Source organism: Pelecanus crispus, chromosome 2 (assembly GCF_030463565.1).
Source record: "Pelecanus crispus isolate bPelCri1 chromosome 2, bPelCri1.pri, whole genome shotgun sequence".
In the NCBI taxonomy this organism is placed as follows: domain Eukaryota; kingdom Metazoa; phylum Chordata; class Aves; order Pelecaniformes; family Pelecanidae; genus Pelecanus; species Pelecanus crispus.
In genome coordinates, this window is record NC_134644.1 from 59,859,927 (window position 1) to 59,886,568 (window position 26,642).

A 26,642-nucleotide genomic window follows, 5' to 3' on the forward strand; every position below is an offset into this window, starting at 1 on the left:
CGTCACTTCGCGGGAAGAGGGTCCCCCGCCCGCCCCTCGCGCCCGAGGGCCGCCAGCAGGTGGCGCTGCCCAACCGTCCCTCCGGGCGCCGCGCGGCGCCCCGCCCCCCGCTGCCCGCCCTGCCACCAAGGTGAGGCGTTAACGGGCGGGGCGCCGCGCGGCGCCCCGCCCCCCCGTCCCTTCGGCGCGGCGCGTGCTGCCCAACCGCCTTCCTCGAGCAGCGGCCGCGGCTGGCAGCTCGCCCCGGAGCCTGAGGGGAGCCCGGCCCGGCGGAGAGGCAGACCGAGGAAGGAAGGAAGGAAGGAAGGAGGGAGGGAGGAGGAGGAGGAGGAGGAGGAGGAGGAGGCGTCGTCCCCCCTGCTGAGGGAGAAGCCCCGCACCATGAGCCCCGAGGAGAAGCCGCCACCCAGCCGCTGCCGCGATGACCGGCCGCCGCCACCGCCGCTGCCACCTCAGCCCGCTCCCGGCCGAGGCCGGCGGCGAGGCGGCTTCCTGACGGAGATCCGCACGCCCATCCGCACCGAGCCCTTCCAGGAGCGGTACAGCCTCATCCCCGGCAAGGAGCTCGGCAGGTGAGCGCGCTGCGGGAGGCGTAAGGGCGGGGGGCGGCTGGCGCTGCCGCCCCGTCCCCGGGCTGCGAGTGTTCCCGCGGAGGTGGCGGAGGGAGGAGTCGTCCCGGGTCCCCCCCGGCCACCCCGCCGGCTCGACTCGCCCGAAGCGCCGAGCGCAGGGCATGTGCCCGTGGCGGAGCCTGCCGCTCGGCGGCCGGGGCGGCTCGGGGGGTATCGGTGCCTTCGCGCTGCTCTGCGTCTCCTCTCTCGCTGCCCGCCTCAGCGCGCTGCCGGCAGGCAGGCAGGTACCAGGCGTTTTCGCCTGCTGCCCCTTCCTCTGCTGCCCCGTTTGAGGAGAAGTAGATGATGGTGGGAGCGGGGAGCGAAGGGGACCACTGCCCTGTCAGAGCTAGAGCCGCCTTTAGTGGCATCCTTTGCTGGCCTCGCCCTGCCGTGGCTCAGCTCCGAGGACGTGCCCATGGCACTGGCCGGGCAGTGTTTGGCTTGGCTGGAAGGGGTGCTGGGAGGCAGCTGTTAGCGCCGCTGTACCCCAGCTGCTGGCCGCGGCTGGTTGTCCCTCCTTCTAGCGAAGAAGTCATCCTCAGCCCTGTGAAGCTGGCTGGGAAGATACTGCGCTCTTCCTTGGGAGCCGGTGTGGAGCAGAGAGTATTGCTCTAGATTTCCATTGGAGATGGGAAACCTGCCCGGTTTTTTTGTTGTTTGTTTTTTTTTTTTTCCTTGAGCTTTGTAACTTGTGACATGAGGAAAAACAAGTCTAGAGGAGACTAGTTTGTGGTAGCATATGCTTGAGAATAATCTAATGGTGAAACTTTTCAAAGAATTAAAAGGCTGGTTAAAAAACTTGGTTTTGAAAGCGACTCCACATGTAAGGTTTAATCACTGTATAATTTCAACACCTGACTGATAGCAAGCAAGGTTTGAGGCAGAAAGTCTCATTTTAAAAGGTTTTTGCATCTCAGGAACTATATATATGGAATTTCAGCACCACTAAACCAATATTTTTGTCTGAAATTGTCACTTATGAAAAGAATGAGGGTATTCTTACTCACAGTCACATGTGCTTTTAGCTAAAGAGTATTCAGATAAAAAAGATTAGATGAAATACCACAGGATACACGGCAAGATACATTCCTTAACGTATATTCTTTTGCAAGTTATGCTAGCTGGGTAGCTCAGTTCATACAAAAACAATCCCTTTGGAGCTGAAGAGGAAAGAGGAGTTTCAAAGCAAACGTAGCTGCTGTAAGTACCTCTAACAAACTTTTAGGTTGTCTAGGTGTCAGCTTAATGCTCACTTAGTAACTCTGATGTACTAATAGAAGAATACCTGTTTAAGCATAGCGGCCTAAAGCATTCACATGGGAAGCAGGTGGGAGAAACATCCCATAAAGTGAGAAAGCTTTTTTAGCATGATGTGACCACAATGTCCAGAGGCTGGAAACTGAAGGTAAGTGTAGGCTATGAAACAGCCTAAACTCTAAGCAACAGTCAAGAAGATGTAGGAACAGTGTAGCACAGGATGTCTTGGTATCACTGCTGCTCTGGGTTTTTTACTTGAAGATCAGATGACTTTTCAGAAAATATTTTGCAGTTGTGCCATGGAGTGAGAGCTTCTCTTAGAGCTGGGTGATATTTATTGGCGTAATCGGAAAACAGGCTAGATGAAGCTTCCTTTTGGCACACAAAAGTACAACTGAAACGATTAATGTTACACTATGAACAAGAATTAAGCACTACAGCAAATCTTAGTCTGCAGTTTAAACAAGTAAATCTCAGCATGGCTTTTTGTATGGAGTAATTTTTGACCAGAACTACATTTAAAGATGACCTTTGCATGAAGGTTGTGATTTTGCACTTATAGTTATGTTAAAATGAGTTCTAAGTGTTTGTCAAATTATGTGCAACAGTTGCACATAATTTGGTTCAGACTACCTTTTTGTCTCCTCAACTTCACAAATGTTTTCACTGTCTTCTCTCTTAGAATATAGAAACCTATGCATTTGAATGTGTGTGCTTGGGTTTTTATTCAACAATGTTGAATGCTTTTTTTACTACATTTTGATTAAAAAAAGTGGATACTTCAGCCATTAAAAACAATTTTTTGGTAACTCATTGTGATAAAGCATAGGTGGTAAATGGAAAGTCTCTCTGCCACTCATAACTGTCTGTAATTTTATGGATAATGTATACTTAGCAGAAATTGTTTCACTTTCATCTGTTCATAAAGTGTGTAAGTCTGTACTTATGGGTAGAGTTTATCTTTACAAAGGACTTGGTCAAATTAGCACCCAGGTATGACAGGTTTCTGTCTCAGATGAAAAGCAGTCCTTGTGCACACAACAGTCTATTTTAATTCTAAGTTGGTAGCTGAATTTGCTAATGAAAAATGTTTATACACTCTGTATTCATCCATCCTACTTCCCAGCATGAGGGAAACAATTTAAAAGCTGAACTTTAGATAGAGGTTTTGACAACAACAATATTTGTATAAATTGAGTTTAAAACTGACAGCAGGGAGAGAAAAGAAAGCAGATTTAGCACTGTTGCTGAGAGTAAGGCTGCTGTATGAACTCAGCAGGTTTGTGTGCTCTTTGGCCCCCGATCGACTCAGTCAACACAAATATGTTGAACTTACCATGGCACTTGGGGCCTCTGTTCTCTGTTCCCTTGTCACCTATGTGTGGAGGAAGGAATATGGGAAAATGTTGAGGTGGTGTAGTTCTAGCAACGCAGGGAAGGGAGGTAGTGGGGCTGCTGGCCCCTGGTGGCATGTTACAGGTGAAAGTCCTGGGGAAATATTGCTGAAAGTCATAGATGAGCCTGGGAGGAACCTGGTCACAATGTCACTGGAGGGACTTGGGAGCAAAGCCATAGGAAATCAGGCTTCATTAGTTCCGCTCACGGGGAAAAAAAATGCTTTGAGAATGCAAAGATTATGTGCTTCAAAAGGCTGCTGCCTCATTCAGTAGCTGAACAGGTATTTGCAAGTCTATTGAAATACAGCTGCTAGGAAAACCAGGTTAACTTAGGAAAAATACCAAAAACTTGGTTATAATGGCTATTCTGGAAAGGAAATTATTTTAAGTTGCTGAAGATCACATGGAAATGGCAGGGTTTTTAATGAAATGTTTTAATAAATGAAATTTTGGGCTAGTCTTCACAGCCTTATTCGTTTTACTCTCTCAAAATCAGTATGGTCTCACACAAGTCTTTGTATGTGTGATGTTTAAAATCAAACTTACCTCTGATGGATGTTTTAAGGGTGCTACTTCTCGTGAACTCACTCAGGTGTGTTTTCAGATGGCGCTACCTTGAGTTAGATTACTTTGAAGTAGTGTAACCTTTGCTGAGGACAAGACACCAATTGCTTAACTCTTCTTCCCCTAACCATCTGTGCTTAAGCCATAATTGTACTGTAAAATGGGGAACAATATATTTTGTATTACCTAGAGCTTCTTTAAAGAGTCTAGTGTAATTGTATTTAGTTGCTTTGCTCTTTTTCCTCAACAAAAAACTCCTAACTAATTGCATACAAAATATTACTAGACTCTTAGTGAATTCTTCAGCTCACCAATGGAGTATTGCACTTTTTTTTTAACATAAAACAAGCTATGTACATATTGGGAATCATCATTTGTGTACAGAAAATAATACTCCTGTTGCTAGGGCTGGGTTGGAGTAAAGCATAAGTGACTGGCCTTGCTTTCTTCTCACTTGAAGGTAAGTCACCTTAAATGATTGCTCTAAAATAAGCAGTCTTCTGCTAGCGAAATGTATGCAGTGCATACATGTAAATGTAAGTCAAGTGCAATTCAGTTGATTCTCCTCACTCCCAGTTTTTTGTTAAAGCAGACAAGCTCATTCTCCACCCAGAGCTAAGAATAACAAGTATTTTAATCATCTGAGGAGCGTGAACAGAATAAGGAAATATTCTTTATTTCTGACTAGTGACCTGGCTGTAGTTTCATGTGCAGATAACCCATGTCTTGAATTCCTCCCCGCCCCCCCCCCCCCCCCCCCCACCCCGGCATGAACTTGCTTATTCTCAGGTAGCTTTCAGTAATGTGCATCTTAGTGGTACGTGACTCTTGTACAATTTTGTGTGTCAGTAAGAATGTATATACTATCACACTTCTGTCCTCAGCTGCTCTCTGCAGTGGCACGGCTAGGGTGAAACAGTTGTGGAACTAAGTGAAAGTGGAAAAGAGGTGAAAATGAAGAGTTGCAAGTAGTTGGTTCTACCTTTTGAGAACAAATTTATGTGAGTAAATTATTCATGAACATCATGGAATCCACATACCTTGCTGTTTGGAAATAAAAAATTTTAGGGGAAAAAACCCACACTTTAGAAAAATTGTTTGATATGAGTTACTTAACAAATTGTATATAGTTTTGTGGATCTCAGAAAAGTTTTCTGCACTTTAGAAAAAGCAAATACCTTCACAGGAATTGCTCTTATTCCTGCATTTGTAACAGTGACAGGGGTTTATAGGTCACTTTAAAAATAATTATTAAAGTAAGCTTAGTTCTCTGTTCTGAGCCTATGACCACCAAAATTAACTGGTGTGACATAAACGTTCCTGCTTATCTGATCTGACATTTGACTTGTGAGTTGAGGTTTTTGCTTTAAGCCATAATGTATGCCAGATGAAACAACGCTAATTCTGTTGGCAGTCTGAAAAGATGACATTGAGCTACTTTGTAATCAGATATGATTTATCTTAAATCATAATTCTTGAATGAGACTCTTGTGAGGACTGAGAACTACTTCTAGTTTTCTATTCATATCTCCCTTCAAAGCATTTTTGTTTGTGGTTGGATGACTGGTAGTCAGTTTTTAACTTTGGAAATGCACATTGTTTCCTCTCAAAATTGTTCTTCGATGCAATGTTCTCACTGCCAGCTCTTCTCAATATAGCTGAACTAGCAATGCTCTGACCTGATACTATTTTCACTATTTAATAGATTTTTTTTTTTTAATAAGGAGTTCTGAAAAGCAGGGTTTTAAGAAAAGCAAAGATGAAGCTTCATGGAATGTGTACTTTATGGGAAAGCTTGTTTATATCTGTCTTTATCTACCATTCTGTCTCTACCAAAAAGAAATTCTTTTATCTTTTGGTTTAACCATACTGTGGACGGTATCTTTGGATCTTAGCTCTGAAATTGTCTCAGGCATGAATGTAGGTTGCTGCACAGTAATTAGTTCTCTTAGCTATAAACATCAGGTTTGTCAAGATTGATCTTTCTTGGGATTGTATTAAGAAAAGATGAGTTCTGCAGACTGTAGTTATAATAGCTCTAATTGTAGGTATGTCCATAAAGAATCCGGGAAGAATTCTTGGTCTTAAACAACTAAGAACTAGTATTTGTCAGCCAGCTGAACTCCCGTGTAACCTGTCCTTTTAATTACATGACCTATCAGGCTTCTGGCCAGCTCAGCTAAACAGGACATGTGTGGCCACACACAGTGGTGGCTCTTGCTGTTTCTTCCTGGCCCCTGAGTGCTGTCTTATTTCCATAGTGACTATGTGTGATGAATTGGCAACATTGGTACTCATTAGGCTAATTAACTTGCTTCCAGATAGATTTTGTATGTAATGCAAGACAACACTGTGCTTCTTGAAAGCTGTACTACAGAGATTTCAAACTTTTCTAAACTACTTTCTCTAGGTCCTTCACTGGCACAAGAATTAAAAGCTTTTGACTCTGCACTACAGTGACATTCAACCAGAAGAAAACTGTGCATTCAGAGACTGTTTAAGAAAAATAGACAAGGCTGAACCCAGGGGTCTAGGTTTTTGGTACAAAGGCTTAGCATCTACCAGGTATTAAAATAACTTGCTGTTAAACGGCTTATCTGTTAGTCTCTTGAGTTGTCTGTTGGGTTTTTTCTTATCAGCATAGTCGCTATTTTTTTTTTTTCCTGTGCTGGTTTTTTTTTTGGTGCTAAAAACTTCAGCAAGAATTTTAACACTTTGGATAAGTGCATAGATTTATATTGTACATGACTCATACAGATGCATGTCTTCATTTGGAATAACTTAAAATCCTTTCCACTGGCTACATAAGGAAGGTTGCTCTCAGTTGTGGTTAGATTGCAATACTGGAGGGATGTTTATACTTGTAGTTTCAACACTAATGTCACAAACTTCCTGGAAATCTACCTAAAAGAAACAGTGTCCTTGCAGTATTTTTGGGATCAGGAGCATCATTAGTGCATTCCTATGTTTCCTGATGAGTGCTCTCTATTATACACATTTGTTATTTCTTCCAGCATGGTTTTTGATAGATGTGTACCAGGCACCTAGCAGGTTGTTAGGCTTTATTTGAGGTTTTACGTGTCTGTTCCTCCTGTGGTGGTCTGTGGTAACTCTATAGCGATTAACTCATTTTATAGTGATCTTTTGACCACACCTTCCTAGTGCTACAATCGTATAATTATTTTCATGCATTTGCAAAGCAAAATTTGTCTTAACATATATATTAGTAATTAAGAACTTTCTCCCCAAAAAACTGGATTCAAGGCATTGAAAGCATATTCTTATTGTTTGTCTACCTTTACAGCCATCTGGGCTGTGCTCTGATCTAGTCTTAATACCTATTGTGCTGTAGATAATATGTGCTTATGCAAAATACTACTCCTAGAGGAATAACTGTGGCTGTATCAGTGGTTAGAAGTCAGATTATTTTAGTGAGATTGCCTAGCAAATACCCGCTTTGCGGGTGCTTATTTGACTTAATTCATTTAGACTGGATAATTTTGAAACAAATGCCTATTAAAAGTAAGCTGACCGCAAGTTCTTTTAGCAGTTACATTTCATGGAAATGTAAGTGTGGCAATAGGTTAGGAGCTGTGAGAGTGAAAACTTTGACATGAGCTGAATTAGTTAATTCTGTGAACTTCAGCTTGGAGGTAGGAGAGGCAAAACCCATGTAATTGTATTCCAAACCAGATGAGGACTCTTATTTTGGTTTCAGCAACCCTACAACAAGTCAAGAACTTAAATAAGAAGAACCTAAATAAAGATTTCCCAAGCTATTCCTGCAGCTTTGTAAGAAAAATTTTACATATAAATAAAAAAGATTGTTTTCATGAATATTATACCTGTATGATAAGAACTAAAAAAAGATTGCTATACTTCAAAGTATGAGAATTCATCGCTGCATTAGATGACAGATATTAATAGACCTTTTCAGGCTAAAAATCCGTACTGTATGAATGGAACAGAGTGGAGCAGGTGGCATGGGACTCTATTGCAAGGAAGTTCAGAGCAGACACTTCGGTCCAAAATACTGTGGGGAAAGTCTTCTGATGTAAGTGCTGCAGTGTGGTTTTAGCTAGCCTGCTGGCTTGGTGTAACTTACCAGTTGTATGTTTTGTCAGAAATGATGCTCATTAATGTGGGTTAAGCACTGTGTTCAGTTCTGCTCAGTGTGTGGTTGTATTTGCATTATCATTGTCGCAAAAATGTTGTTAGAAAGCTTGATGTTGGCTGAGCTGCTTAATTTTTTTTAAATGATCCATGTTCCTTACTTATACAGTGAGACTAAGAATAAGGGATTTTGAGAACTGTTAAACAGCAAAAAATTCTGGCTGTTATCATTTGAGACATACTATGGTGAAAATACAAAGTGCCATCTTTGAAAATGCAGAGCAGAGTCTGGATATTGCATGGCAAATGGAGCACAATTTTGAGCAGTTACTCAGTAAGAGTGCTGGTTGCTGCTGCCTTGAATATGGTGGGATACTTTAGAAAAGAATAGCTGGACAATTACCTAGGTTATTGTTACGTAGTCACAGAGAGCGTAAATTGCCTGTACGCTTTGGTTTCTGCCAGCTTTTTTAATGAAAGGTTTGAGGATACCTTAATCTTGCAAACTAGCACAGCTTGTTTATTCTGTATTTTTGAAATCCATGTTCCTTGAATTGATAGGGGTTTTTAAGCCCTTATTTTTAATGGAGGTTAAATTACATTCTGGCTTGTGATGTTCCTGACTTAAGTGTAGAGATTATTGCTCAGCAAGGTATCCTTCTAAATTTAGAACATATTTTAAATGTATTCATTAATAGTGATTTAGTTCAAGTTTCCTGTAATGTTAATCTGTAAGGGCCATACTAATGTTGTCACTAAGGGACTTAATTTTAACTTAAAATTCTTCTTTCATTTCAGAGGAAAATTTGCAGTAGTGAAGAAGTGTATCCAGAAAGACAGTGAAAGAGAGTTTGCAGCAAAATTCATGAGAAAAAGAAGAAAGGGCCAAGACTGTCGGATGGAAATAATCCATGAAATTGCAGTCCTTGAGCTGGCACAATGCAACCTTTGGGTCATTAACTTGCATGAAGTTTATGAAACTGCAACAGAGATGATTTTAGTCCTGGAATAGTAAGTACTGGTAATAATTCCTGAATAACCTTCTGCAGTATTTGCTTAAAACTAGTCATGTAAAAATACTGTGTGTCAATATGAATAATGTGAAAAGATTTTATTGCTTGCTTGTTACACTTGCTTGAGTTCAAAAAGAATTACTAAGAAAATCAGTATTACAAGAAGTTATGTGCAGTCTTGTAACTACTGCAGATTATAATAAACTTTTCCAATTATGTAGTATCTTTCAAAGCTGAACTATAATTTGTGTAGTTAAAAAAACTCTTTAGTGAAATATGAACTGTGTACACTCCCTGCTTGTAAAAGAGGAGGAGGAAAGAAGCAATGAGTATCTGTTCAAAAACTGAAGTTTATTTCCTTGACAGTGACAAAGATGGGCTGAAATCTGTTGGGGTTTTTTTACCAGTTACGAAAAAGGTATTGAAAGCAATGTCATTGTTACAAAGAAACTATCAAAACCCCCTATGATCTACAATGAAAAGCTCTCTAAATCATTATCTTTTGGGGGAAGGAAAAGTGAAAGAGGATTCAGATCTAGGATAGTTTCTTTGAAATGACATTTAACTTGTGACTCTACATTTGTCTGTGTGTTGTTAACCCCCCTTGAGTTTGTCCAGACGGGAGCTTTTGCAGCTGTTGTGACTGTTCATCTAATACTCCAGTGGCTTAGATATTTGATGTCTAGGTTCCAAGAGGCAGCTAAATGTTTGTTGCTATTGAACTCTGTTCCTGTTCAAGCTCTATGGATTTTAAATAATTAGGAGAGGAACAGTGAGGCTTGATAGTTCAGAAGTAACTTAACCCATCTGCTAAGATAAATCTAGTTTGTACAGTTCTTTTCTTCCTTCATAACAGAAATGAATGGTGAGAAATCTTGTGTCCCAATCTGATCTTGTTTAGAAGTCAAAAGAAACTGTATCTTTAAAGTTCAGTAAAATGGAATGAGACCATGTCTGCTAAGACAAACTTCCTTCTAGAATACATTTTTTCAGCTTCACTGTGCCCTTATGGAATTCATGATTTATGAAATATTCAAGTATCTGTTACAATGCAAAAGTGTGACAGAGCTTCTAGAGTTTTAATTGCTGTTATTGAAGACTCATATGCTTTAATCACTAGCAGCACAGATCTAACTAGAATACAGTCTAAATTTCTGGATCCCACAGGGATATAACACGAGTGATAGAAACCAAAACTTGATATAAGCAATGGGGTTTGTGATAATTTTAATGCAAAATTTCTAGTTTTCTCTTAGAACTCAGTTCTCTTACAACTGCAAAACATTTTTAATCCAAGGTATTAACTAGGTTGTTCAGTAGTCACCAGGCTGTTCAGTAATTAGCAACATTATTTTTTTTATATGCATCAGTCATACCTTGTTTCAGATAAATAGCTGTGCGTTAGAGTTGTAAATTACAAAAACAGTCTTTCCCTGACTTCAGCAACTCTGTCTGCATGCTTCTTTAATGTCAGCATGTTCCAGAGACGTGTTGCAACAAAACGGGTATGAATGTTACAAATTTCTGACATTCTGTATGCAGAGGATTAAAGAACTTATCTAGACTGCAAGCTTCTCTGGGGCATTCCAGTTTCTATTAAGCTTGATAGTCTGTGTGGCAGATCTTTATCTTGGGAAGGCGGAAAAACAAATACTTAATTGTTGGCCACTAACTTCAGCAGATAAAGTTTTAAAGTTTCTTGTCTTGATGTTGAATCTGTCATAAGGGGAGGGGGGCAACTAGACCTTTGCCTTCATGAAGAGAAATACTAATGTCACATGGAGTGTTGTCTTTCAAGCAGTATCCGTTTTTGACTGAAAACAAACTTAAAATTGGCCACTAACTGTTAATATTAAGTTCGGAACAATGGGAAGCAATGAGGCATTACAGTGTTGGCTTCAGCTGTAGGATAGCAAACTGGTGGCTGTCTGCATCCACCCTGACAACAGTTTCTGACTTTTCTTTGTTGGCATGAGACTTCAAACAGAGGATTTAAGTAGGAGTTGAGGGGGTAAGTAAGTCTGAAGGGGTAGTATGTAAAGCCTGGAATTCATCTGTGGGTCAGTTGTGTTTCTATACATGACTTTTTCCAATTTCTTTTGAAAGAGAGCAACAGAGCATCTGATGCTTAAGAACTGGCATTTTTTATGTGTTCCTCACCATATGTTTACACATCTATGGAAGGGATAGATAGTGGGTCGGATATTAAAGAAACCTGGATGTGTAACTTCAAAATCTAAGCTGTTAAGTGTTTTTCTGTGAAGAGCTTCTGAACTGAGTAATTACCTGCCAGGGTCTTATGTAGATATAGTAGACTTTTGTTATGGTTACTTTAAAAAAGAAAGTTGTTTTTATCATCTTGAAGACATGGTCAGGGTTTATTTGATGTACTGGATGAAGTGGTTTTTTCACCTATAGTTATTTGGACCTGGATAATGTTACTACTTATATTGTCTTGGATGTTACTTATTGTCCTACTTACTGGAGGTGTGACTGGTTAAAGTAGGAGTCTGCTGGCAGGAAACAATTCATTTGGCATGGGATTCAACAGACAGAACATGTAGCAAAACCACTGTAATCAGAAATAACTGTGTTGTTCCAATGCTTGCATCTTGTCTATAAGAGGAATTAACAAAGTTGTTCTAGATGGCAGTCTCAAATCAAGACAGGAGCTCTTCAGAAAGTTTTAGGGGACAACTTCTCAAATGGTGTTAGTGACCTTTTGTTTGTGTTTCATTCAGTTCTTGGACTGCCTGATCAGAAAGGTTAAGGCAAAAAAAAAAAAAAAGTTGCATTTGTCTGAGAACCAAGAACTTAAAAGAACAGTATCTACAACTTAATGCATTTGGATGCTTCTCTTCCCATATGTCCTCTCATCAGATATGGATTTACAGTTTTCTCAGTCTTTGGGGACATTGGTATGTTACAGTAGCCTTACACTGGAAAAATCCTCGGTAAATTCACTTGCTTGCTTACTACCTAATAGTATGCCTAGCCAAGGAAAGGGGGGTATGAGTGTCAACAGTAGTGAATGTGAACTTTGCTGATAGTGTTACAACCACCTTGGTGTGATCTTCTTCTAATATAAGCTCTGTGTACAGAAAGCAGATGAGTTTCCATTTATCTTCCAAAGATAACCCTTTCAAGAAGGGCATTTGACAGAGCACAAGATTCAGGAAGTAAATTTTTGGCCCTTGCAGACTGTATATGGTCTCACTCGGCATTTGAAATTAAGTGTATTCTAGGAATTTGTTATCTACATATCTATACTCTGAGGATTTGTACTTCTGAGTCTTTCAGAAGACTATTTTAATGTCTGATCCATTAAAGCTGGGGGAATGTTTAGTTTTTTCAGATGCACTGAAATAGATTTGTTCAATCTTTTTCTAATGATATGCTAAATGACTGTGGTAGTGTATTGTAAGTGCACTTGAAAGAAGTAGGATGCTGAATTCCATACAGTGCATTGTTAACATACGTTTAAAGAAGATAAGCAGTCTCTGCTGAATTTAAAGTCAACATAATTGTAACCAAGATTAATGCTCCAGACTTCCAACTGAACTTCTGTGTCATTTAAGCTCATAAGCAGTAATGAAATGTTAGCATGCTTTTCATTGAAGAAGAGCAGTTGGATTTCACTTGAAACTATAGCAAAGTTAATAGCACAACAGTACTTTCATAAACAAATAGCTTAAAGAATTCTGGTAGCTTTTAAGTTTGGTAAGAATTCGTATGTCTTGCATTTTTTCATACAACGAGCTAAGGGAGTGTGTACTAGAAAAATAATGTATTCTAAGTAACACTGGATTTCAAAATGTTGTGCTCTTAAATATTTCCTTATCCAATTTTTTTCAGATTAAGATGGCTTGTTTTCCTAAAGACTTTCTTGTCCTAAGGACAATTCTTTGCTTTTATCCCCTAGGAACATTTTCTGTGGAGGTGGGTGGGGGTGCCTAGTGGTTTGCAAAGTTGTTATTTCATAATGACTATTAGAAAAGCTACAGCTTAGTGGAAGATGTGTTCTCGGAGGAAAAATGGGTAAATGTTATAAACACTGGGGAACTCCTGGTCTGCATGTATACAGAAATCATACTAATGACATACCCATAGTACTTCCCTAGCAGGTATTTTAATCCCTTCTGGGTTTTGAATTCCCCCCCCCGCCGAACTCTAGCTAGGGAATACAAAACAACTGAGTTACTTGGCAAAATTTGGCATAGATGTGCAGGAGAATCATTTTGAAGTTAATTTTGACATTGTACTTCCAACCACTTGTGACTAGGTTGGCTCACAGCTATCTGACTGTTTTGCTTAAGGGAATCAATTAAGGTCACTCCCCAGCAACAATACATGAAACAGTCTTGCAGTAACAAATTTCCCCGTGTTCTTGTAAAGGGTTGCTAGTTACTTGTTTGAATATGGTAATTTTTGGATAGAGTGAATTGTCTGGAAGAAGTTGTTCTATCTGCATCCTAAATAGCAAAGTTGATTGGAAAAATTAAACATGGCATGTGAAACCACCTTTCCGTGTGAAACTTCTTTGTAAAGCTAAGTATATTTGTCTATGGTAGCTGAGAATGGCTGTTTCATAAGTCATGAAGTGGGTGTGTATGTGTAAGGGCTGTATTTGCTTGTCTTGCTCTTAAAAATGCTGATGAACCTAGGCATCTTCAGAAGTACTGGGAGGTACTTAAATACCTTTTTTTAAAAAAAAGTTTCCTGGATCGAGGGTTTTCTCCTGTCATATGGTAGTGCAGCCTCTTGATTTCAGTGATGGGACATTGTGTGCTTCCACTTTCATTGCCTTGACTTTTAACACATTTAACTTGAAGTTCTTTAAGTGTATTATTAAAATTCTAGGTAGCTTACATTTTTAGCTTGGTGCCTACTTCAATGCTAATTTGTTTATTAGTGTGACTTAATTGTAACAGGTGTCTACCAAATAGATATATAGCAAACAGGGCTTTATATGGCCCTCCCCATTGCTAATTTTTCAGCTGGGTCTATTAAAAATGAAGTGTGATCCCTGGTTGACAACAGCAATTTTAGGGTATAAATCCTATTTCACGTAGAATTAAATAGCAGAAGTACTGTTTTGCTTATTGTAAGTGGCAGAGCTATATCAGCAAAATCCCAGGGTTTTTGCTGTAAAACACGTCAGTAATTTTGGTAGTAGATCTTATCACTATATGTGCATTATAATTTACTGCTACAAGGAATTAAATTATTCTTCCAAGTAACATATTATGTCATTCTTAAAGTAGAAAGTTTTTTGATTACTGTAGACATTTTTCTGTCCCCATCTTGAAGATCAAATTTGTGTTGCTTTTTAAAAGAATTTGTTTTAAAATATTAGAATACACTATCCAGTGTCAATTTTTAAAATGTAATTAATACCTGAATCCTGTTCAAAGCTGAAATATTACTTTTTCCTTGAATTAAATAAAAATATGCCAAAGAAAGATGTGATAGAGTGTAAGGCATATGCAATTTTTCTAAAGGAATTAAGTATTAATACTCCTTTGATGAAAACTCATTTTATTCTTGAGTTCTGTCATCTTTGATACAGGATGAAGAAAAATAATTATTTAATAGACTTTTCTTTTTTAAAAAGAAAATGTTAGTTTAATAAATCAAATTGTACTTCTGTACCAGTATGCCAGCATATAGAACAGAGATACAAACTCTTTAGAAAAAGTTGACATAACCGTCTTTTAGATTCTTTTTGTTTGTAAGAAAATCCACATGGAGAATTTTAAATAACAGTAATGAGAACATCTGGGAAGGCAAAGAGTTTTTATAAACCATGAGGCATTTTAAGGTAGTAGGACTATAGCATGACAACATGAAAAATTGAGTATATTGGTGTTCTTTTTCTGGGCGTACACAATCCAAATGCACCACTTCCATAGAACTCTGATTTGCTGTTACATCCTTGTTGAATATGCCTCTCTGTCTTCTGGATTGCCTAGGTAATATAATTTATTAGAAAAGAGCAAGCAAAAGCAAAATAGATGGCTATGCATCAATAAAGATTAACGCTTGTGCAAAGTCAGGTTTGGCGTGTCACAGTTTGGGGTAACTGGAGAAGATACTGTCCTCAGGGGTTTCACCATCTTTAACTAGGGGTTGATTATAGAATTTCATGCAGAACAAAGCATGTATGTGTTGATTCCATTTATACATTGCTAAGTAGTAATTCAACAATCCATATGCAAAATGGACCCATTCTTATGCCCATTCTTGTTTTAAGATGGAGTGTCTGCTCTGCTTATTTTACCTTTGATGCTACATGGTTATGTTGTAAAACAATTTTAGTTCTCCAGAGTTGCTGCTATACAGAGATGGTACTACATGTGGCTTCAGCGTACTTTAAAAACATTCATTCCTCTGTAGTTACTGGGTTTTTTGTTACTTTGTTATTTATTTAACCATACATAAACAGATGATATGGAAGCAAGCTGAGAGTTAAAATTTTCAAAAGTATTTTCAGATGAAAGTTATTTAGAAACTTAATGCATCCCTGTATACTAGAGACTTCACAAACAATTCAATTATAAACTTTACATTTAGTCAATTGAGTATGTGCAAAGAGTTTAGTGGAGGATTGGGGGTGGAGCTGTTTTGCTTTGTGCTTACAAAGGCTTACCTTGGCCAAATTTCCATGTAGTTTCACTGGAATGGCAAAAGGCACATCTTTTATGTAAACACTGCCCTTAAACAAATGTGGCACTCATCTTACAGCATAGTCAGTAGTGTTTCCAAAATAGTCCCCAAAATTTCTGAAGTATTCATATTCTCTAACCTAAATGGCTAAGATCCTTGCTTCTCTCCAACGCTGCCAGACTGCAGAGAAGTCTTCCTAGGCTGTAAAAGCTTGCCAAATGTTTAATAATTAAAAATATCACTATTGGATGCTACCACCTGCTGATCTTGCTTACACTAAATAAAATAGTGTGAGGAGACCAAAATGGGAGCTACAACTTAGTCTTTGAAATAATAAAATTCATATTGTTCCATAGTGCTGCTGGAGGTGAAATCTTTGACCAGTGTGTGGCTGAAAGAGAGGAAGCATTTAAGGAAAAAGATGTTAAACGACTTATGAGGCAGATCTTAGAAGGAGTTTCATTCTTGCACAGAAATAATGTGGTTCATCTTGACTTAAAGGTAAGATTGTTACTGTATTTTTCTCATTAATTTCTTACCTGCTGACTTCCTTACTGGTCATATGTCATACTAATGTTAATTTGTAATTAACACAGTTTTTATCTAGTTATTCCTCGAACAATAAAATTCAACCTTGGGGATGCAGTAGGCACTAGGGTTGCAAGCCATTTGGGGAGTTTCTATGATTATGTCAAATATAAACTTCATTTGATTAAGTGAAATGCAATGAATTGAAAAGTGGATTTGTGTTGCACCTTAAATTGCAAATGAGTACTTTGGGTAAGACCTGACTCATTTTTTAAAGTGCAGTGAAACTGTCTGGGTATTACATGGCCATTGAAAAGTAGGTTTGTTTTGTATTGACTTGAGTTTTAATGAAGCAGAAGGATGGCAGAGACACTGGTAGTATAAAGTGTAATGTTTCAGAATGAAGTGTTCATACAGGACTGGTAAACACTATATTGATGTGTTAAATATATTTATAACACTTCAGTATTTTTTAAATTACTGTAAAATGTCATTTACTGCCAAACAGTTGGCCAACATCCTATTGGTATATCAATTATCATGATTTACTGGAGTAAATATTTTTTTCTTACTGAAAAATAGTTTTGACCTTAGAGAGAGAAAAGTACAGTTGCCATATATGAAATCCAGAGTATTGCTTATGGTTAAGAAGGGAGTTCAAACAGGGATCCAGAAAACTATCATCTCCCATTGGCAGCAAGCTGCAATTAATTTTCTTGAGCTTCCATCCATACACTCATGGAAGATGCAATTTGATCTCATGTTGAGGTTGAACTACTTTATTATTACTCAGTAAGGCAGTATAAAAAGTATCTTGCATTAAAATTTTTGAATTCTTTTTTACATGTCCAATTCCCATATTTACTAAGTATGTAGTAAGTCACTACATGTTTCTTCCATTCTGTTGCTGAGATCCTTACTTACTCTCAGTTGTATTTTGGCAGTAGTGCAAAGCTACCAGTAGATTCCAGTATCAAGCTGTACATACTTAATCTATAACCTAGCACATCACACGCCATTCATCAGTTAAAGCAGATGAGTAATATTTGCACACAAATACCTCACCTGCCTGGTTTCCCAAACATTTATTCAAATTATTGCTGGAATCCTTTAAAACTTTCTGTAGCCCATTGATTTAGTCATACATATAGAATATTAATAATTGTACTAAAATAATTTTTAGCCAGTGATGTGAGAGTAAGTGCTCAGAAGGCCTAAAAATGAGCAGTTAGAATTCCTTAAGTTCCAGTATGCTTACATGAGATACTCAGTGTCTCTACTATGGTTGGCCAAAAATATTTCCATTGAATTTTCTTGAAGCAAAGTGTGTAAAATTAACACATGTATTTTGTGGACAATATGTATTCATATATGTTCGTAGTTAAAGCTGTGGTGTTCCTGAGCACTATCAGCTGGGTATCTGTAATCAGAAATGTGTTGTGCTTTGACTACAGTACTTTTCTCAGTGGCAAAAGTAGACTGGGATGATGATTACAGCTTGCAGACAGGTAGCTTTTTCAAAGTTCAGAAAAAGCTTACTTAAAAACTCTTTCCAACTGATCAGAAAACTTATGTTACAAAATTGAGCATCTCCTGTCTCAGTGAAAGATCCATCATTGCTTTGCTGGCTTATAAAACTTAATTAGCAGAGCACATTATCTAGTGTTTGAGTTTAATATGTTTAGATGTTACTGCAGTGTGCAATGTGTTTTTGAAAATTGGATCTTAATAGGAGTCCTAATTACAGTATGATTACTTTCATGATATATGAGACTATTGGTCTTCTGCAAAATAAGGTTTAGGAAATTCTTCAGAATATTGGCAAATAAGGATGATTGAAACTGTAAGATTAAAAATGGTGACTTGTGAAGATTGATTGACCCACATGCCTTGCAAGACTTCAAAAAAAGGCCCATTTTTCAAGGAACTCAAAAATTGAAGTTGGGTGATGGTTTTGGCTGCATGTTTATTAACCCACTGGCCTCAAACCATCTTCTGTTGTATAATATGGCTCATGCTGCTTTACCTAGTGGCTTACAGCACCATGGAATTTACTAAATACTTAGTTTTGGGGGGAAACAGTTGGAAGACTTGTGCAAAGTGTACTGCTGGCAGGCAAGGTGTTCGCCAATCTCAAAGTTTACAAATACTTGCTAAAATGTTTTCCTTGTGCTATTAGCTTCACATTTGGGTCTCTAAAGGTTTCCCTTTCGTTTGTCTGGTACAAATACCTTTGGAAAGGTCCATCCAATGTTCCTATTTTGCACCTTCAAAAAAGTCAGGCTCTGTGCCCAGAAGAATTTAAGTCAAAATGGTTGTCAGTATGTGATTGTCAGCTTGCTGTTGTAGTTTTGTATTATAAATCTAATTAACCAGATCCATGACTCTGACAGCTAGCTTGCTTTAGCTTTTGTCCGCCCCCTTAACAGATGCAAGATTTTTCCTACGAGACTAAACACTGCAGAGCAAATGGAGTATTTTGATGTAGCTTAGCAGGGTTGCCACCTGATCATTTCTTTCCAAAAGATGGCTCTCCTGAAAGATGGTTGAAAAATGATCGGATTTTGCTATTAAAAACAAGCCATGTAATCCAGTTGTGACTTGGAGAAAGAGCAAATATAATGCTACTGAATGCAAATTAAGTATCACTTGACAGTATTGTGTTGATGCTGTTTAATTTGCAGGGTGTGCATAGATTGTAGTCACGAGTCTTTCATCTCCTCTTAATGGTGCATAAAAGCTGCAGAGTAAGGGAAGACTCCTGTCTCTGTGTTTTCATTTGCTGTTTGACTTGATCTTGGTGTTTGGTAAAAGCTTAAAGTAGTTGGGAATGGAAGAGAATTTAAAACAGTGCAGGGCTGAGGAAGGACTAGCTGCCTCTGTTATACAGTGGAGATAAGTAAAGAGCCTTACATAGCCCTGGGAGAATGACTGCTCCAAGCAGTGCTCTCCTACAGTATATATTACTCTGGCTATCCAACAGACAACTTTTCCCCTCCTTCTGTTTTGTTTTCGAGATTTTGTGTACAGTGAGGACAACTAGCAAAATCATTGTTTGAAATTGTTATGCGTGTCATTTTACACCAATATTCAGAAAGCAAACTAATGCAATGACAAAAGTGGCCTGTTACAAGAACGTTACAGATTAATTTTCTCAACCCACCAATCCAGGTGGATTAAGGTGGAATGTTTATTACACAGAAGTGTGGTATTAATAGAAGTGGAGTATTCCTTGTCTAAAGGAACACCCAGGAAACTAAGAAAAGAGTTAAAATTTAAAATAATTTTTCAAAGCAAAAGAACAGTTTAATCTGGAGTTAAAACCTTTATAGCAATTAGAGCAAAGCTGTTTATTAATAGGCAGGCATAGAGTAGCCAGGTTCTACAGAACCTGTAGATTATAGCCTTATTTCTTAATTTGAGACTTGCATTGCTTATTTTGGGGAATAAAGCGTGATGCCAGTCTAATATGTTCAGTCTTTTAGTGACTGTTGCATTTTTTCCACTTGTACACATGCACCAAAACAACCCCACCCCCAAGCAAATTCTGCTCTTACTTTTCAACTGCTTAAAGATATGGGGGTCCTTTAACTTTTTTTTTTTAGGGCAAACTTATCAGCCTACTTTAGTATCTTTACACACAATGTAGCTGGGCTATCCCAGCTGTCTGTTTTTTCCCGTTTCTGCCCATTATTCCTTGGATAATTCTTGTCTTGTCTTCTAGGGATCTGATTTTTCTTTTTTTACAGTATCATAAAATTAGATACCTAACTTAATATTGCAGGTTAAGGTGTGGCATTGATTAGTTTAAAAACATGACCTTTATTTTGCGTCCTTAGTCATATTCTTCTTGAAACCAACTAAGGATACAAGAAATATTAGGGCCAAAGGATCACAGAAACTTCTGGAATAATGGCAAATTTGCAATATACAGATTTTGCCGTTATGTAGTCAGTTTACAAGATTCCAAAACCTGCTGGCAATGTAGGGTTGAAGAGTGTCCCATTTCACTAAGTACACTTACTACAAACTACTCATGTGATTTGCAGAATAAGTTTCTAGATGAGAACAGATCTTTGTATATGTTGCCTTACTTTGGACTTTGCACTGAAGTTCATAGTGTCAAGAAAGCTATGCTCTTTTTATGTGACAGTAGTTTAGCCCAATTTAAGTGAAAAATGTAAGGCTGGTTAATATTTTCATTGGCAAATGATGTTTTTCACTGCTATTGCTCTAACATGATGATACAGGTATAACCAACATCTCAAATTCCTAAAGCCCGAGTTTCTGATTGCTGACAGTATGCCTCGCAAAATACAACTTTTTTCTTGTTTTTATAATCTTGCCAAAGGTACCTGTTTCTGGCCATGCTAACGTGATGTTGGGCTAGGCTCACGTGGCCACATCATGTGGTTTCTGTGCACATACCAATCTTGTAGTAAAGTACATCCATTCAGATTGTCCATTTAGGCAGGATTTTTTTCTTTTTATATTTTTCTTCAGTGCACAACATAAGAGGATCTAAGCTGGAACCTTTAAGCCTCACTGCAGTAGAGGGGGAGGTTTTTAAATGTTGCCATTTGACGGTTTTCTTTAGACATTTCATTACTGCTTGATGGTAAGAGTGAAAGGCTCTTTTTAGAACGGCTACCAGGAGAGCCTCTGGCCTGCATCTCTCTTGCCTTTGTGGGCTAATCAGCATTAGGCAAACCTAGATGTATTATATCAGTGGAAAAACAAGAGAGAAACAGCTTTACAGATGCAGGAAAATTATCTTCCTTTTCTTAAAGATTTAGAGTAGTTGTGTCGAGCCGAAAAATATGGTAAGTTCAAAGCTACAGCTTCTTTAAGGTTTTCATGCTTGTGTTTAGCCTGTCACTTCACTTGAACCCCATAATGATTCCTTAAAAGATGAGAACGACTGATATTTTATTATTAATTGATTTTAGGTTTATGACTCAATTTGTACTGTAGACGGGGTTTTTTCTGCATAGGTGTGTTTTGAATAAGATTGTGTTTTAAAAAAAGACAATAAAGACTTCTGGCAACTACATTATCTACTAAAATATTACAACACAGGGCTTAAGGGTTTCACAAAACATTTCCATTAAAAACTTTTCCTCGTTTAAATATAGAGAACAAATGCTTTTCTCATGCTTTCTGTTTGCCTCTTCAGAAAGTAAGTACATCTCTCACTGGGAAGAACATCTGAGAGGCTAATTAGGGAGGCATGGTCAGCATTTTTGAGTGTTTGCTTTTCTAATACAAATACAGAATAACAAATGTGAACTATAAAGCATATGGTAATGCGCAGCTCCAAAAGTCTTTGTATATCCACCAGATCCCAGTTTGTAAGCAAAAAAAGAAAAAATAAGCTGTTCTTAATACATAGATTTACAAACAGAAAATAGATTGACAACATCATGAAGTTAGTTTGAAATACCATGGTTTAACTTTGCAGGAATGAAAGAATTTGCCTATCTTTAGGTCTTGCAGCAAGGAGAACTGACCCAAGGTTTTTAAAATGTTCTTGCAAAGCTTTATTTCTGTGTTCAAAAGCAAGGCTGTTGACATGAAAGCATGCCTTCATGATTGACTAGGGGATGATGAGAGAACGGCTCAGTGATTAGGGAAAAAGTATAAATGTTGGTGTTATTCCGGTTGGATTATCAGTCGGTGGTTGCCGCGATGTTCTTGCTCTTTTGCCCTCCTCCCTTTTCAACCACCCCAATGCAAGATGATCCAGGTTCTCAGTAAATAAAGGCTTCTTCACTGTCACGGAACTTGTGCTCACCAGAGGCATGAATGTAGTGTCAACTCTCAGTATTACCATTTGGAGAAGTTAATGTTAGAACCCAATGTGATCATTGGCCTGGGGGCAGGGAGGGTCACACCTTTTTTTGGCAAGGATATGCTTCAGTTAAAAAAAAAAAAAATCTCTAAGACCTGTTGTCTAAAGTTAGTTTTCAGATTTGTTTTTCTTTAAACTGAGCTAGCAGTCAAAGTAGACGGTAAGGAACTTCTTAATGACCACAAAGTTGCTTTGAAGGATGACAGCCAAGATCTAGTGACGTCAGAGCAAACAAGTTTATCCAAAGGTGATGCTCTTAAAAACCTGTTTTTCAGGCTGCTGTATTTTTTTTAAACTGTTCTTCAGTTAGTATTCTGTAATTCAATTGTTTGTACTTTGAACAAGATTGAGGTCGGTTGCAACAGACTTTCTTTAAACAGGTGTAGTCAAAATAGTTTTATGTGTTCAGGTCTTTTAAAATGATTGGGTGTTTTTGGACACCCTTCACCAGGAGGTATTTTACACCGGCTTTTGGAAGGAAGCAAGGAGGAAAGGGGAGTTAAGAAGGTGATATGAAGGACTAAAGATACAAATATGGAGGTATTTTTATGCTATTATTAAATGATAGCTACTGGCATGTATTTTGTATGTGTTCTAAGCTAATAAAAATAGAAGTCTGATTCTCAGCTATAAACAGAAAATCCTGCCATTCTTTTTAACCTACGTGTCTCTTCAAGTTCACCTTGGAGGGGTTTACAAATAAATAAATAAATGATCCTAGGTATCATGCTTGTTATGGAATGCATTATTGCTACTCATGATCTAAAATATAATTATTTTAGATCAATATGCTATATGGTGTCATAGACATTAGATCTGGGTGATCCTGAAAGTCTCCTTCTTTTGTTTTTCAGCCCCAAAATATTCTACTAACCAGCAAGTCTCCTCTGGGAGACATTAAGATAGTAGATTTTGGCCTTTCCAGAATAATGAAGAGCAGTGAGGAACTAAGAGAAATTATGGGAACTCCAGAATATGTAGGTAAGTTGTTACTATATGAGTGATGCAGCCCTGAGGAGGGGACTGTCCAGGCTTTGGGGGAGTGAAAAGAGAAACTACCTCAATTTGGTGAATGTCAGGCTGGCTGCATAGTTACTGTGCTGAAAGATCAGATTATTACTTGGATGTGGTACTGCTATAAAAGCTAGAACTGGTCAGCTTTGCCAGTCTAATGAGTGATAATTGTGTGCTTGTGTTGAAGATGAGTACACACTTCAGATGGTTCTTGCCAGTAGCGATAACAAGTATTGGATTAAAAGTTCAGAATTACATGTCCAGTCTCTGAATGTAATATTGTAGCTTCTGGAGGTTTGTATCCATTTCATTTTTTCAAAAGCAAATCATTCCAGGCCTTGAAAATATCTTTAAGTTGTACAATATATCTTTATGGGTATGGGTTTCAGTGCTGGAATATGGAATGTTGGATATTTCTCATTTTTTCCATAAGAAATTTGTATACAGCTTCCTTTAATTGGGAAAGAGACTGGCCTGGCTTCTGAAGAAGACAACAGAAGGAAAACAATTTGTTCTACTTAAAACCAGTGAATGACAGTAATCACTTAAATAACTTGAATAGCAATATCTGTCTCAAAAGACTATCATGCTTCAAATGGCTTATTAAGTTTTACCACATACCCATTATTGCACTGTATAACTACAATGTAATGTCTGCATATGGCAAAAAAATAGAACTTTTTTTTCCTCTGACTAGCTCCTGAAATTCTGAGTTATGACCCGATCAGTACAGCAACCGACATGTGGTAAGCTGAACAAATACTTTACTGGAATGGGATTTTTAAAAACAAAACAAAAAAAACCAAACCCAAAAAAAAAACCCCAACCTAAAAAGCTGCTTTTCTGTTTTTTACTTTTACTTTAGGAGCATTGGAGTACTGGCATATGTTATGCTAACAGGGATATCACCTTTCTTAGGGGATGATAAACAAGAAACATTCTTAAATATATCTCAAATGAACGTAAGTTACTCTGGAGAAGACTTTGACCTCATATCAGAGTCTGCCGTGGATTTCATCAAAACTCTGCTGGTTAAGAAACCTGAGTAAGTAAAATACACAATTGTATATGCTAAAATGTCTGACTGGATTTATTTTAAATGTAGCAAGTGCTGGCATTTTCATTTTTAAAGTATAAGGGAACTTTGATTATTCATATTTCATTGTGCTATTACTTTTCATGTATATGAAAGGAAGTCTTCCATTTCCCTCCAAACTTGCATATTCTGAATGTGTCCAAGTGTTAGTAATTAAAACTCAAATTCCTTTCAGAAAACTATATATGAATTGTAGCATGTGGTAGAGTATACTGACTTTCTTTACAGGTACCTTGCTGATGTCTTTAAAATGAACTGTGCTTTGAGCCTTTTATTCTTGATGAGTTGGTAGAGTACCATACTCTTTTCTGGTTCACTAGTATGCTTTTCTCAATGGGCAGCAAACTGGAAATTCCAGGTCTCAAAATAGAAGAGGTGTTTTCTGTGGAACTTCACCAGTTCTTCATGGGGCATGTCAACTACTGAAATTGCCTACTGCTTGTCTGTAGGAATACTTTAAGAATGTGTCCTATATTAAAAAAAAAAACAACTGTATAAACTTCGAAAGTTGATTGGCAACATGGGAGCATAAACTGTGGTATTTAAGGACCTATGAACTCTGTTATTTTAAATGTTAGCAGTTCACCTCCTTGGGCTGCTGTTGTCCTTTTTGGTAAAAGGTAGCTGCTATCAGCACTTTTTTTTTAAGTTCTATCAGTCAGTCTTTAATACAGTCATATCCTTGGAATAATTTGTATGGATCTCTTCTGCAAGGTACTGAATTTCAAATTCATTTGGACATTTATTTTAACACTTTCCTCACTCTGCAGGGACCGGGCAACTGCTGAAGAATGTCTTCAACATCCATGGTTAGAACAAAGTGATAATCCTGCTTGCAGGGCCTGGAATAAGAGTACAGGAGGGGAGACCAGTGATGTCACCCAGAAAGATGCAGATTCTGTGTCTGAAAAATCAGTTGATGCTGAGAAGACTGAAGAGGAAGAATCAATAGTGACAGAAGAACTAATTGTAGTGGCTTCATATACGCTGGGACAATGTAGGCAGTCAGAAAAAGAAAAAGTAACTGAGCAGAAAGCCATTTCCAAACGATTTAAATTTGAGGAACCATTACTGCAAGAAATACCAGGAGAATTCATTTACTGAACTGTGTGGAGCTTCATAGCTATAACTGGAAGACAGTGTTTTCTACTAAACAAAAACATAGCCAAGCGAATTTCTGATATGCAATAAATGTTCTAGATAAAAGAAAATGTTGATAAATGGCATCCAAGGAAAATGTGCCAAGTTTTTGATTTCATGGAACAGATAAGATTTCAAATGGCTGACAGGAATTTGACAAAGATAAAAAGCTTGGTTTTGTTTGTAATTTTTATTTCTGTTTTTTTTTTGTTGCTTGATAGCAGTTTTTGTTAATTGTTCCAGTGTTCTGGAGAAGTTGACATTGGAAGTGTTTCAGTGACAGATGTCAAGAGGAGTATTTTAGGGTATGTTTTGGCATTTAATGCAAATATAATGCTGGGTTTTCCACAAACATGTTTTAGCACTCCTGACTTCAGTGGAACTATCTACTGATCTAAAAATTGTATGAGAGCAAAATTTGATCAACTGGTTTGACGTACAGATTTCAAAGTTATACTGTGTATATATTTCTTTGTTTGCATCAAGTCAAAGACCCAGACTCATCTAGCATATAGCCAAACAGTGAGCTGCGCTTCTCTAGGAAGAGATGCACATGTCCCACAGGTAAAGAACTCTGTATCAGGGAATGATTCCAGATCACAGTGGTGATACTTCTTTATTTGGGAGCACAGTAAAATCCCACTTTGGGAGCACAGTAAAATCCCCACCTCCAGAGGGTGAAGAATTTGCTTAAGTTAGTCACTCTTGAGAGCCAGAAGAGATCACTCCTGTCCCCTCCTGTGTTGGGTGAGATGTGCTAATAGAATCCAGCACAGTGTGACTGCACACTGTTGGTGAGTGGAAAAAGGAATGACAGAGGGGCTGATGTAGCTCTACTGAAGTTACTGAAGTTCTCTCCACTGACTTCACCATGTTAGATCACACAGTTTGTCCAACTAATGATAAATCAGCCCTCGATTCCACCTCCCCCAGAAGCCAGCTGGGGTTTTACTGGGAGCATGAGGTCATTGCTGCCTTCTTTCTGTTCCTCTAACCGCTGCTTTAAGGAAGAAAGAAGCATCCTTAGGCTAAATTGCGTAACCTTGTTCGATATAGCTATCAGATGAGGAAGAAGATACCGCTTCTGCAACAATGAAGCACAACTCGTACCTCATGCTTCCCAATCATTCTCCCTTAGACACTTGGAAAAACAGCATGTGTATGATGGGGCAGAGAGGGATTAGGGAGCTGTATGGATGGGTCATAGTTCTCAGTGGACATGGTCCCTCAGAGGACAAACCTGGGACCAACTGGGCATCAAAATTGACTGGTTTTTGCAATGTACAGGTCTGAGGGTCTTGGACTGAGTCCTAGTTTTCTAAGAAATCTTTCATATTGATGCTGTTCCAAAGTTAATTTTTATGTAATTGAAGTTTAGTACTATTATAT

General features: G+C 38.2%; 1 protein-coding gene across 1 annotated transcript; it reads left to right on the forward strand.

The window, feature by feature from the left end:
• Nucleotides 1-381: 381 nt before the first annotated feature.
• On the forward strand, nucleotides 382-25,999 carry STK17A (serine/threonine kinase 17a). The gene is made up of 7 exons (XM_075728242.1): nucleotides 382-572; nucleotides 8,744-8,956; nucleotides 15,981-16,125; nucleotides 22,858-22,984; nucleotides 23,715-23,763; nucleotides 23,883-24,062; nucleotides 24,884-25,999. The coding sequence occupies exons 1-7, from the start codon at nucleotides 382-384 to the stop codon at nucleotides 25,215-25,217; spliced, it is 1,239 nt and encodes a 412-aa protein (XP_075584357.1). The 3' UTR covers nucleotides 25,218-25,999.
• Nucleotides 26,000-26,642: the final 643 nt, after the last annotated feature.

What these genes read in the sequence shown, in the direction of transcription:
- STK17A (XM_075728242.1), top strand. Translation starts at nt 382, where the DNA reads ATGAGCCCCGAGGAGAAGCCGCCACCCAGCCGCTGCCGCGATGACCGG. An exon ending in ATGATTTTAGTCCTGGAATA is followed by an intron (nt 8,957 to 15,980) that starts GTAAGTACTGGT and finishes ATTGTTCCATAG; the next exon opens with TGCTGCTGGAGGTGAAATCT. An exon ending in TGGTTCATCTTGACTTAAAG is followed by an intron (nt 16,126 to 22,857) that starts GTAAGATTGTTA and finishes TTTGTTTTTCAG; the next exon opens with CCCCAAAATATTCTACTAAC.